This window comes from Paroedura picta, chromosome 11 (assembly GCF_049243985.1).
Source record: "Paroedura picta isolate Pp20150507F chromosome 11, Ppicta_v3.0, whole genome shotgun sequence".
NCBI classification, from domain to species: Eukaryota; Metazoa; Chordata; class Lepidosauria; order Squamata; family Gekkonidae; genus Paroedura; species Paroedura picta.
Genome location: NC_135379.1, coordinates 22,564,323 through 22,578,220, shown reverse-complemented (window position 1 = coordinate 22,578,220; position 13,898 = coordinate 22,564,323). Strand labels below are relative to the sequence as shown.

General features: G+C 39.9%; 1 protein-coding gene across 3 annotated transcripts in view; it reads left to right on the top strand.

Annotated features, from left to right (window-relative positions):
* COL28A1 (collagen type XXVIII alpha 1 chain) overlaps positions 1–13,898 on the top strand; it is a 62,773-nt gene that overhangs the window by 45,134 nt on the left and 3,741 nt on the right. For all 3 annotated transcript variants that reach the window (XM_077304787.1, XM_077304786.1, XM_077304788.1), the window contains exons 26-32: positions 4,039–4,107; positions 5,159–5,227; positions 7,572–7,640; positions 9,665–9,745; positions 9,828–9,863; positions 11,415–11,451; positions 12,460–13,011. In XM_077304787.1, coding sequence (XP_077160902.1) covers positions 4,039–4,107; positions 5,159–5,227; positions 7,572–7,640; positions 9,665–9,745; positions 9,828–9,863; positions 11,415–11,451; positions 12,460–13,011 — 913 coding nt within the window. The remainder of the gene's footprint in view (positions 1–4,038; positions 4,108–5,158; positions 5,228–7,571; positions 7,641–9,664; positions 9,746–9,827; positions 9,864–11,414; positions 11,452–12,459; positions 13,012–13,898) is intronic.

Sequence of the window (13,898 nt, the reverse complement as noted above, 5' to 3'; positions counted from 1 at the left end):
ATTTGGTTTGGTTTCCTCTCAGTAATGCTCCCTTCCTGCCTAATGTTTTAATTGCTGCTTTTGTTTGATTTTAGCTTGTTTTGAACAGTTTTAATGATGTTTGTTGCTTTTACCGGTTCTTAAGGTGATTTTATTATGTATATTATGTAATTTCTTAGCCACCTTGTTAGTTCTTATAAGGACAGAAAGCCAGGGATCTGCTTCAGCTAGCTCCCATTGCCTAATGGTGTTCTGGAAGCTGGCAGGAAGGGGAAAATTGCTGATGGAATGATTATGTTATATCACCTCCACGGAAAACACTGAGTGATGTCACTCTAGTCTAGAAATTGATGGAAACTGTTTCCCCCTCCAGCAGTTCCTTGAAAGGCATGATGTCATTTCCTGGTTCATCCCTGAAGTAATAGCATGTCATTGCCCAATGGCGCCATCCATGTCCCTGCTTGCCAACTCCCACCAGTTGCCAGACACTAACTGGCAACCTACATGTGCCATGTACGGGATGCATTTTAACTTTGAGGGACACAAGCATCTGCTGGAAAATAGACTGGTCTGCTTGCAGAATCCCTGTTGGTTCTTGTATTACAGAATTGTAATGAAATAAATACAAAGTTTTTTTTAGCATTTTACTTACAGGATATTGCTAATATATAATTGGGATAATGTCTATGAAGCATTTAGAACATGTTGTGATGCAGATTTCATGTTCGTTTATTTTTATTATTATGAATAGCTTGAAAGTAAAAAAAAAAGCCCTTCGGTTCTTTTCTATACTTTACTGAATCATAGAATCAAAGAGTTGGAAGGGATCTCCAGGGTCATCTAGACTAGCGATCCCCAACCTGTGGGCCGCAGACCACATGTGGTCCTTCGACTAATTGGAGGTGGGCCCCAAAGGACACCTTCTCCCCCCCCCGGCCCTTTACTTCATCCCCCCCAGCCCTTTACAACACACTTCATTGTTGTGGCGTGTCTGTATCTTATTTTGAAGGGATGTTTAAACATTACCATAGCGATCAGAGAGTGCTAGGGCAGTGGTTGAGAGTAGAGGAGTAAACTACCCCCCCCCCCCACCGGGCCTCAATAAAAGGCGTTGAGTGGTCCCCGGTGAGTGGTCCCCGGCGTTGAGTGGTCCCCAGTGATAAAAAGGTTGGGGACCACTGATCTAGACCAACCCTCTGCACAATGCAGGAACTCACAACTCTAAATGAAAAATGTTACTGTATTTTAAAAACAGCTTTGTTTAACCAAAGACCCTCCAAGTAATAAATGTACATACAACTGATGTCGGAATCCCACTACTGAGGAATGTTCCTTAAAGCTCAATTGGAGCAGTGTTCTGGTCTGCATGATCTCTTGCACATGCAAACAGCAAAGGAGAGGGCTTGTGTGTTAACAAAGGCCTCATTCATGCCAAGCTGCCCGTGGGAGGGACTCAGTATAGGCAGTCTTCTTGTTGTGTGTAGGGTAGACATTAAGGGCAAAGGGGACTGAGCTATAATCACAACTGTATCTAAAATGCATGCAAATGCCATGTTAAGGCTGGGCTTTAATTAAACCATGCCCTGCATGCCACGGCAGCAAGAACAACCCACTCCAGCATTCAAATTATAAAGGACAGAGCAAAGCCTGAAACCACCAACATGGTCCCTAGGGTCCAGACACAGCCAGCTGCAGGAAGCGTCTCTTTCTAAAATCTTGGCCTGTAAGAACTCAGGCTTCAGTCCAGCACAGAGATGGGTGTTTCTCGCTGTTTTATTGGTCCTACACCGTTACCACCCACGAGCTCAATTTCCTTGGGCTGTTCAAACAGCCATTTATCGATAATGGTTAATAATAATAATAAGTATATTTATCAAAAGAGCCAGAAACATAAGGTGGACATTGGGAGATGTTGTGTATATATATGTATATAAATAACAAATCTCATTAATCATGAAAATGTATGGCACAATAAGCTTTTAAGGTGCCAAAAAACTTTCTGTTAATCTATGTTTAGAATCCCATTAGAGTTAAAGAACGCTTTCCATTAAAGGCCATGTTAAGGCTGGGCTTTAATTAAGTACAAATTAATTTTGTACTCACCTTTACTTAAGCACTAAAATATTCATATTGAAGATCACAGTGTACATTACACATTGTTTTGATAAAAAGCCGAAGGAAAATATGTGCAAATGAATGTTACTCTGAAACCTCTATAATAAAAATCAGCTACGGAAAGCTGTTGGGCCAAATCTGGACCCAAAATATACCTGAAGCCCCTCTTGTTCTACCTACTGTGTCCCTCATCAAAGTAGCACCCATGTAAAATTAAGGCCAAATTACAAATTATGCAGCTTCAGCCCGGCGGGAAAGGGAGCAACTGCGAGCTGCGCTGCACGCGGCTCGCAGTTGCTGGGGCTGGGAATCAGAGGGACCAATCGGCAGGCGCGAAGCACCTGCCGATTGATCCCTCCGATTGTCTGTCCTGAGGAAGGGTCCAATCTGGACCCTTCCTCATCACGGACAAATCCCACCTTAGAACCCCTTAACCATTTATTTAGTCCGTGGCGCCCGCGGCGCCACGGGCGATTTAAAGATGGGGCAAACAGTACCCCCTCCATAGTTGCACAAAATTATACAGAAAAATGTATAAGGAATGGCTTCTGGTTGGCAGACTTGCTAATTGGGGTAAAGTATATAGCTACCTATTATATACGAAGGGAATTAGGTGAGTGGAACATTCCCTAAAAATATGCTAATGATAGCAAACTGAATAAGAAGAAAATTGACATATCCTTAATAGCTACAAGCATTTTTGGCCTGTCTGTTGTTAAGGGAAAAAATATTTATCCACAATATTCTTTTAAATGACCCAAATTGGATATAACATAAGCAGGAGATGATGTCTGAGGCTAACTTTAACATAATTGTGTCTAGGTCTGCAGCCTAAATTTTGGCAGATTTGAAGATACAAATGCATAGAGTTATGAAAACCAAGTTAAAGTAGAGGAAGTTCTAGAATCCTTTGGCACCACCTTCTGGTAGCACATGTACAATGGCGAATTCCTTCTTTACACACAGAGGGTTGGATCCAGATACTACCTTCCTCTAGGTTAAGTATCATGATTTCTTGGAATGAGGCTTGTATTGCTGAAAGAACACTTATTTTATTGGAGGCAAACCACCCTCACTCAGCAGAAGGGAGTTCCTGGATCCAGCTCTTTGTGTTTTCTTACACAATATAGCAGTTGACCACTTGCTTACAGTCAATATGACGTATTTCACAGAGCAGACAATCCTTCAGGTTGGTTGTCCCAAACCATATAGGGCTTTCAAGATCAACGCCAGCCTTTGAGAGTCAAAGCTCCTTTTGGCAGATATAAGCAGTAGAGTAAGGAAAGTTAGGATATGAAATTAATTTTACCAGACTAATTATTATACATTAATTGTTATTGGGTTTATTTTTTGCTTTGCCATATTTTGAAGCTGTCTGGTGTAATTAAACTTGATTTATTAATGATATATTAAATTTTCCCAGTTGAAATTATTGTTATTGTTATTGTTAATTGAACTTATATCCCACCACTTTCCAAAGACTCGTGATGGCTTATGACAATCCCCCCCCCCCCCATAAAATCCTCACATAAAACGTATTATACCCGGGACTTTAAGCCCCCTGTAGCCACAGAAGATTGGCGGCCTAAAAATCCCTCCCCCAAGCAGACCTTCGCTGAGGTGGAGGTGTACCCAGATAGGCAAGCTCTATGCTTGGTTTGTATACTTGCAAACCAAAGGTGAGTAAAATAATAGGACAATGCTTCGGCACTGTCATTTTCTATTCATTCCACAGAAAATACTTGGTGTTCTGTGCTTCATTCCACTGAAAATGCTAGGTTTATTTCAGCCATTGGCATGGGGTACTCAGTTGACCCCATATTATATGTTGTCCTTAATACACAAAGGCTGGCAAGGGATGAAAAAGGTAAGAAAATCCTTAGAGGTCAGCATTATAAAATGATGATTGCAGTGCTCATATTGGATTTCTCCCCCTCCTTTTAGGGAGAACCTGGAACAAGAGGACCCCCAGGGCCTTCTGGGCAACCAGGAATCGGAATACCTGGGCCAAAGGTTAGTGAGAGTCTCTTCTAGAAGTCTGCAAACTCTACATTGTCCCCAAATCCAATGCAGTTAGAGTTGTCACCATAGTCTACTTCTTACCCTTTTTGTATTTAGATATTTATTTTTTTTAATGATACCCTGTGTTGCAGTAAAAATACTCAAAGCAGCTGACACTCAGTATCCTCTTGGGTTTTTCTTTTCTTTTCTTTTTGGTTGAGGGGGTTTAAATATAGTTGTTTGGTAGCTATCTTGCAAGTAAATGTTTACTTTTCTCTGTGTCTGTCTATCTCAGCCAGGGAGCCTGATTTGCTGGATGTATACAGGTGTGCTTATCTGTTGCCATTACTTGGAGATTGTTTAATCAAGAGAATCAACTCCTGGATATATCATTCTGGCTGCTGCAGGGGCAGGCAGTGGGTGGGTTTAACATGTTTCTCTATAGGGAAAAAACTTCCCCATACATAGAAAACTAGCATGCCACAAAGAAGGGGTCAGCTAAGCCTTAGTCCTGTGATGCTATTTTTCTTTATTCAGGGAAATGTTTGTGTGGGCATACATTCACCTCCATACATTCCCACCCATAGAGCCGCCATTCTGGCTTTACTGAGATCTTTCCCCAAACTGTACAGCAAAGCAGGTTTGAGAAGGACTGGAGAAAACCTGGGAAAATCCTGGGAGGTGTATGAATGTACCATGGTGCTGTAGGGAGCAGGAAAAAGCCTAGTTCCCAATAGCATTGAACCTGAGGCAGATAGCCAGTGCAGAAATGGTTGAAGTCAAGAAGGAAACTGGGTGGACAGACATGTAGCGAGCAAGAGGGCGAGAAAAATACATGAACTCAAGGCTTGAACTGACTGGCAGCCACTGTCCTATGAATCCTGTTGTTAATATGTATAGTATAAAAAGGCTTTTTTTGGAGGTGGGGACTTATCTTTTATATTTGGAATGGGTAGAGATGGACACAAAGTTTTGTTCAACCTCAAGAAATTCTACTTCACTTTGGAATTCACTCCATATTATTATGTCTTCTTTCTTCTATTACCCTGGGCTATTCTAATAGGGTGCCATGGGGCAGAAAGGCTTGCCTGGGCCACAGGGCCCTCCTGGATATGGTACACAAGGAAGTAAGGTAAGAATGATTACACAGGAGCTTTTTTCTGAAAAATAACTTATTTTCCCTTAGCTATACAATTGATTTGTATAACAGTTGTTTAAAGATAAGGGTCAGAAAATTAATTTATATTTTCCAGTTTAAATAGTAAACCGCCTTGGCTTAAGTTGTAAACCAACCACTCTGGCTGAAAGAAGCTTTAACTAAAGGATTGACAGCAGATAAATTGTGTGGTCCCTAAGGGTATCTTATTTGGAAACCAAGGCTGTAATTATTTGTGAGATAAATAGAAACCACCTTTTCCTTAGGTATTTGAGTAAACAGTGCAGGGGGAAATGAAAAAAAACTTAACAGACAACCAAGTATTTAATAATGTAACTGTTATATTTGTATGACGAATATATGAAGTCAAACTGGCTCTTAAGTAAATTAAATAAACCCTGAAGGGAAACTTAAATTCCCCTTTCTCTAGTCAGGTTACCACAACAGATCCAAGGCTTCTCTTTTACCACACAGAGCTCTCCTTCGCAGAACCTGCACAGGCAAGTTAGGATTATAGGGCCCTGGAACAGGATATTTCTCTCACTGAAACAAACTTTCTTCCCTAAGACTGTTTACACACTGGAGGTTTCATGACAGGCTGCAGGCTGGAGTTTAAGTTGTGGCAGGTTGCCCCACCTCTTCCTGCACCCACACGGGGGAGCATTTGGCCCGGTGCACCTCATGGTGGTTGGGTGTGTAGTAAGGAGGGGAATTTGATGAAATCGATCGAAAAAGTTGAACCCAGACCAATATATGTGGAATGCTTTGAAAACAGCTGTAGAAATGCTAACTGTGGTGACAATGAGAATGTGGTGTATTCAGAATGTGTGTGTGTGTGTGTGTGAGAGAGAGAGAGAGAGAGAGAGAGAGAGAGAGAGAGAGAGGAAAGGAGGCAGGAACATGAAAGTTCAGCTTATGAACATGCCTATCGTTGTTGGTGGGTTCTGCTGCTGCTGCAGAGAGTTCCAAAATTTGGACAGCAAGTCCTGTAAAATTTGGCTAAGCAAACACTACAGTTATGGCATTCCTTGTGTGTCTAAAACTCCAGGGCTCAGTGGTTTGGCTAGCCAGAATTTTAAAACAGCTAGTTATTTCCTGTCATTTGAGACATTGTCATTATAGGTATCATCATGTCTGTGAGCAAAGTAAATAAACACTGCTGCTGGGGAAACATTTTATGGCTGCTTAAGGTCCCAGAATGAGCCTGAGGGATTGGGAATGGGGATCCAGCTGAATTTAATGACTCAGTCCACGATTGATGTTGAAGCTAAATATCTGTCACGGTAGTGATATGTTAGTTTTCTGTATGTTTAATAAATCTACATCCACAAACCCATATATATATATATGTGTATACACATACATACATACACACACACACACACACACACACACACACACACACACACATATATATATGTTTATCTATCTATCTATCTATCTATCTATCTATCTATCTATCTATCTAATCTATATCTATATCTATATCTATATCTATATCTATATCTATATCTATATCTATATCTATCTATCTATCTATCTATATATATATCTATATATATATCTATATATATATCTATATATATCTATATCTATATCTATATCTATATCTATATCTATATCTATATCTATATCTATATCTATATCTATATAGATATAGATATAGATATAGATATAGATATAGATATAGATATAGATATATGAATGAGGTCTGTTTTTTTGTCAAAAGGAATCTAAATAACAGAATAATATCAGTTTAAGTCTGTTGAATGTTGCAGTGCAAGTCATGATTGGGAAGCTTTCGGTCTGCTAATGCCCCCCACAGGGCTCTTTGCTCTGCGGGCACTAATCTGTTGGTGGTCCTTGGCGCCAGAGAGATATGCCTGACCTTGACTCGGACCAGGGCCTTTTCGGTCCTGTCCCTGACCTAGTGGAATGAGCTCCTAGGTGAGCTGAGGGCCCTGACGGGGAGCAGTCAAAGTTCTGTAGGGTCTGTAGAATGGAGTTCTTTCACCAGGTCTTCGGTTGAGGCCGGGTTTTAAAGATCAATGGCAAAGCTATATTATTGAGTGAATCCCCTTTTGGATGACTATGGGGAGGCAGGAGGATTTTTAGCCATCTTGATGTTTGTGATGTTTTAAAATCTAGTTTTAAGGGATTGGGGTTTTTATGGGGGTATATTGTGATCTGCCTTGAGTCTTAGGTGGAAGGTGGGCTAGAAATGAATGAATGAATGAATGAATGAATGAATGAATGAATGAATGAATGAATAAATAAATAAATAAATAAAGTTTTCTGTATTATTCTGTATTTTTTTCAGGGAGAACAAGGAGTTCAAGGTTTGCCAGGATCAAAAGGCTCCATGGGGCTTGGAATTCCTGGCCCTAAGGTGAGTTTGTGCTTGCCTGCAATAATAATAATAATAATAATAATAAAGTTTAAATGTTAAAATAAGATGTCTTGATCATTAACTTATAGTGATCATCCTGTAACATCAGTGTGAAAATCCTGTAACATCAAATTTTACATCTTAAAGAGAGGCTTACTTTAGGGCCCATTAGGGCCCATTTCCTCCATGTTGGATAATGCACTTTCAATGTGTTTTGACAGTTGGATTTTCCTTAGTGGAACAGGGAAATCTACTTCTAAAGTGCATTGAAAGTGCATTATCTAGGTGTGCATAATGGGCCTAGGACTGGAGAGAACTCGTTAATGTCTCCACTTAGACACAAAACTCATTTTCTTCCAAGCGTAATTCTATTCAAGGGGGGGTCAAATAGAGACAACCTTGTATGCCAACCTGAGCTTGCTGCTTAGAGGAAAGGAAGGGCGACATGTGATAGATTCTCAGCATGAAGTCAATTTTTAAAAACAGCTAGTGATTCCTTCCACCCATTCACCAGAATCATAAACAAGAAGCATAGTTTTCTGAAGAAGATGATAATATTGATTTTAAAAAATCAGAAAAACTTGCTTCAAGCAGTGGGTGTTCCAGACAACTCTCTTCCAATTTCAAGAGTACTATTGATTGTGATCTTATGTGAGAGGTTAGGTATCACAGAGAAATGAATTCTGTCTGATTGTGATCTCCTAAAGATTTGGATTTCAGATTGCACAGCAGTCATTGAATTGCTAGCAAAATGTGAAGCTGTTCCAGGTTATTTAGTGTGATCTGAAAACACCACTTCCCCCGCAGTAATAAGTTGTTTATTAAGCCCTGAGCCTTCACAGGAAAAGGAAACTTATAGCACCATCCTAACCTGAGTTATACTCCACTAAATCCATTGAAGTCGATGGTTTTAGAAGGTTGTACCTTTGCTTAGAATGGCACTATTAGAACAGTCGCATAACAATCCTGTGAGTACCATGTATAATAGCCCTTGCTTGACCACCTCTGTATTCAGACAGGTAGTGAATGGTATCCCAAAGTACCTTATTACTATTAAATCAGCTAAAATATTATTTCAGCTGGATTTTTTATTATCTGCTCAAAATAATGGTTTAAGAAGCAAAATGGCTCTCAACCGTCATATTGAGCCAGTTATTTGTGGGTTTTTATTATTGTCACTGTTTTTGTTAAAAGGCATCAACTGCATTTCCAGTTGTAAGGTAATCAGAGTGGCTCACATCATCAATGAACCAATGCTGCAGTACAAGTAAACAGAATAAAATAACATTAACACAGAACAGAGAATATATGATATCCAACAGATATCTGTGGCATTTGTACAACCACATTCTGCATAATGTTTGCAGTTTCTGAGGCTGGCTACCTGAGGAAAGAACTGTCTTTCCCCAAAATACAAAGTATCACATAATCTGTAGTTCCATAAGAGAAGTGTAACCTTAGGAGAAGGGTTCCTGTGCTTATACAAAACACATCTCTTTACACTAAATCCGATCAGGTTCTGCATTGAATGTGACTATGACATGTTACGTAAATGACACATCTAGCATGGGGAATGGCTTGTGAGAGGTTGGTAATGTAGCAAAAGGATTGAATGCCTATGTATACCAGGTAATTGAACCCGTTAGAACTCAAGGCAGACAACAGATAGTAATAAAATAATAACCAATCTTTATTTATAAGAAAATAATAAAAGAAATAGAGAAAACATATATAAGGCACATTAACAGAATATCGGACAGGGAATTCAAAAGGGAAAAGAGTTGCAAGGAATCAGGGAACATATTTACCAATCCTGGAGAGCAGAGAAGCAGAGAGATGACACAACCGGCCAGCAGTGTGAAGGGTGATCCAAATGGGTCCTGGATCAGAAGCACACTTTGGCATGGCAAAGCCAGAGTTTTTTATATCTTTTTGAGAGGAATAGTTTAGGAGAAATGACTTTACCAAAGGATGTCTTCTCATTATTTCATGTATGTGTGTGTGTTTGTTTGTTTTTTAATTAGGGAGAATATGGAGATAAAGGGGATCAAGGAAAGAGAGGTGACAAAGGAGAGATTGGGGAACCTGGACCTGCAGGACCAAGGGTATGTCCTAATATCTGTAAACATAATTTGTACAAAATTAATGTTATGACCAATAACTGATCTCATTTTTATAACCTTTTAGGGATTTTTAGGAGCTAAAGGTGAACCTGGTCTTACTGTAAGTACATCTCAATGATTTAATTATAATTAAATGGTAGGACTGGATTCTTGCCACTTTCTGTTTGAACTTGCTGTTCCACACAGCTTTTGTCCACATGGGTCTCATAGTCCATGGTTTAGCCTTTCTGGTGAAAAAAGGAGCTCTTCCACAAACGAAAAGTGGAGAGAATCCAAACCATAGGCTCTATTTAAAAAAATTGTGTGTGGTAAAGTTTTAAAGCAACATCAGTCTTTCTTATGTAGCTATGGTTCTTTTGGAAGCTCTAACCTGCTTCTAATGTTGCAGGCTGAATGCTGCAGTTGCTGAAGAAAACGGATATAGAGTAAGCCCCATCACCCCCACAAACACGCACACCACCAGGAGCTGGGTATGAGTGAGGCCACAAGGTGAAGCATACTGGGATGTCCCACACTCTCTTTTCCTGCCACCAGGATGAGGAGGCTCTCCTAGTTTAGGAGATTGGGAATGGAGAACCTTGTTCAGAGTATCATTTATCACATTGGCCAAACTGTTGTGAAGAGAAAAACAAACAGCACTAAGCATGATTTTCCTAGGTCAACCCTGCTGCTTGATCACAGTTTTGGTTTGATAGGAACAAACAAATGAATCATGTACCTTGCAAAATGTCACATTGCTTTTACTGTGGTAGTTGAACTTTGCTGTCAAATAAGCAATGAACCAATTTCTATTACCCATCCCATTGTATGACCTATAGGGCAGCCAAAATTGTCCTGTTTTTCCTCCTCTTCCTCCTCCTCTTCTCTGTGTCATCAGAATTCAACAGATCCTCTTTGACCAATAAGCCCTTAGAAAGCCAGCCTGGAACTAGAGGAGTTAGGACAGAGAAGCCATACATCTCACTGCCTAAAATGCTTTCCTTTTATTTATTGAAGCATTTATATTAGGGGTTCCCATAGTGGATGATAATATTATTTCATAATAAGCTACAATCTAGTGTTCTTTCAGCAGTTGGCTCGGGCACTTGTTGTTTGTTGAGGGTGGGCCCATAGTCACTTTGATCAAGCCTGCTCACTTTGAACAGCACAGTGACATCACATGAGGTACAAAAAAGAGACTGGAGGCCTGCAAGTAGCCAGGATGCAAGTGATATGCAAGGTAACACAGGAACAAGCTTACTTAACATAACACCACTGGATCTTTTCCAGAGCTGTCCTGAGCACAGTCGCACCCCTCTAAGCCTAGTGAACTTAATGGACTTAGAAGGCATAACTGTGCATAATAGTCAGCTCTTCATCTGTGTCACATTTCCTGACAGCAAATACAATATCAGATCATTTTTTGGTAAAAAGTATCACTTCTCACAAACTCTGTTGTGCATCATATCAGATGAGAACCTTATTATCTTATTATATGTATAAGAAAATGTATCTGTATTAAATGTTTACAAAATTAAATTATTTGTGTCGTGCAAAGCAAATGTGCACAGTTAGCAAACTCCTCCCCCATGAACCCATCCTTGAAAATTTGGATTTAATACTGTATTTCCAAATATGAAAAGCCAACTCAAATGGATACTTTCTGTTGCAGAAAGAAGACATAATCAAGCTCATAATGGAAATATGTGGTAAGATCTATGTAAGGAGAGGCTAGAACCCCAGGTTTGGAAATTCCTGGAGATTTAGGGTATCTGGAGAGGGCAGAGTTTGAGCAGAGGAGGGAGCTCATGGAGATGTAGTATCACTCTAGGACTTTTGTTTCTCCTAGACTCTATGTTATATCATAGAGTCTGCTCTTGAACACTGGCATTTCCTCCATCGGAATTTAATAGAGAACAGTTGTAGTTACAGGAGAACCCCATGTCCCATCTTGAGGTTCATCACTTGGGAGAAAATAATTAATTGGTTTTTGACAAAAGAATCCAAACCGTTCTCCAGCTAGTGGGAGTACATGCAGCTAAGCTGTTTACATGCAGTTAACAATGGGACATACCATCGAGCTATCATTGAAACTAAAATTTAGGATTTGTTCTGCTTATTGAACAATAGAAACAGAACTACGGATGGCTTAGTGTGTGTCATTTGGGGCTGCTTTTGCTTAGTTTCTTCTACCTTGGATACATGTATAAACGATGTAACAAACAAAATGTTTGGTATTGGGTGTCTGGAAAGGGCTCTTGTACATGCGTAATTTAGCCTTTTTGCTGGCACTGTCAGTAAAGATGCATTACTGAAATAGGCCTGGTATACTCTTTTGCACACATCCCCATGTGTTGGTGGAGTGGAGAATATTAGACACAGAAAAAAAAGACCATATGTAATATGGAACAGTTATTCCAAGTGGGATGTGATTGGTCGGGCTGGGATTCAAATAGGTACACATGTATGAATTTTTTTTTCTAATTTTCATTCCCCACTAAAAGCTGCTTCTGAGGGTTATGGGAACCCTAGAGCCGCAGAATTTAAAGATGTTACAGAAATTTGGGACACAAACTGTTCATGTCTATGGGGATGGGAAATACATTATACACTTATAAGGGTTAGTTCAGATATTGGAGCTTGGGAATGAAAACCATTGAATATTTGTTACCAGACCTCTTAAATTTATCATAAAAGTGTGTATCCCTTTATTTCAGGCTGTGGGTTTGACTGCAGGGACAGTCCTTTGGAACTTGTATTTGTGATTGACAGCTCTGAAAGCGTGGGGCCCGCCAATTTTGACCTCATCAAACGTTTTGTAAAAGCAGCCATTGACAAAGTCCGAGTCGATCCAGTGGCAGCCCGGGTTGGCATAATCAACTTCAGCCACAAAGCATACGTGGTGTCTACATTGCCACAATGCACCAGCCAGGACTGCCTGAATATCGCTGTGGATAAAATGCATTATTTAGGAGAGGGCACATACACAGCTACCGCTCTCAACAAAACCATTGAGATGTTCCAGGAGGCCCGACCGGAGGTGAAAAAAGTGGCCATTGTCATAACAGATGGGCAAGCCGACGTTCGCGATGAAAAGTTGGAGGATGTAGTCATACATGCACATGACCGCAGCATCGAAATATTTGTAATTGGAGTGGTACAAAAGAATAGTTCCAATTATAAGAATATGCGGAAAGAAATGGAGCTCATTGCTACAGACCCAGACGGCGACCATATCTGCGAGATACATAATTTCTTCGGTTTACGATGTAAGACTAAATTGCCTTTTTAAAAGCCGATTTTCTGGTATACTAGTACAATATTGTATATATTTGCTCTTTAGCTTTTGCATGGTACTTAAATGCAACATGAGAGAATGGTAATGTATATGCTGTAAGCACATGGCACATAATCAAATGCATATCAAATGTCTACTGTAAGGCTTCTGGTTGGTCCCTAATATAAGGCAGTTTGCTTTATTTTCTGCTAGAGTACATTCGTTCTCTATAGTGGTTCCCATCTTTCATGGTGGGCTATCTCATAAGATGGGGTGGGCACCATTTTAAGAAATCTTTATGAGATGCCGTAAGGCTGTTTTGTATGCAGTCACTATTAATGGGATTTAAGCTACTGACATTGTTTTGAGAAGCAGCTTAATGAGGGCTTTATTGTATTCTGTGTGTTTTACATTTTGATATTGAAAGCCACCTTGAGTTACAAAAAGTAGGTGGGATATAAAAATTTTAATTAATAGGACAGAACCTATTTTTAATTACTAGGACAGGTACATGACATGCAATCCATTTAGATTTCATTTGTACTGTACTGTTCTGTTGCTTTGTATATATGTGTCAAAATATTTTTTAAAGGCCAAATGAGATGTGAAGGTAGGAGATGGGTAAATTCAGATTTGCCTACATAAATATAAAGTAGGGTGCTGGGGTCCAATTTTTAGAATTGGAATCAACCAAGAGGAAGTTGAACTTTCTTCCAAGTCAGTGCTTAGTTCTCACTTGGTTCGCCCCCCCTCCCCCAGTCCTTTTCTTCTCAGTCAACTACTAATCATGTGGACTTAGCCCTGACCTGGATAGTCCAGGCAAGTCTGATCTTGGAAGCCAAGCAGGGCTGACCCTGGTAGTATTTCAATGGGGGACAT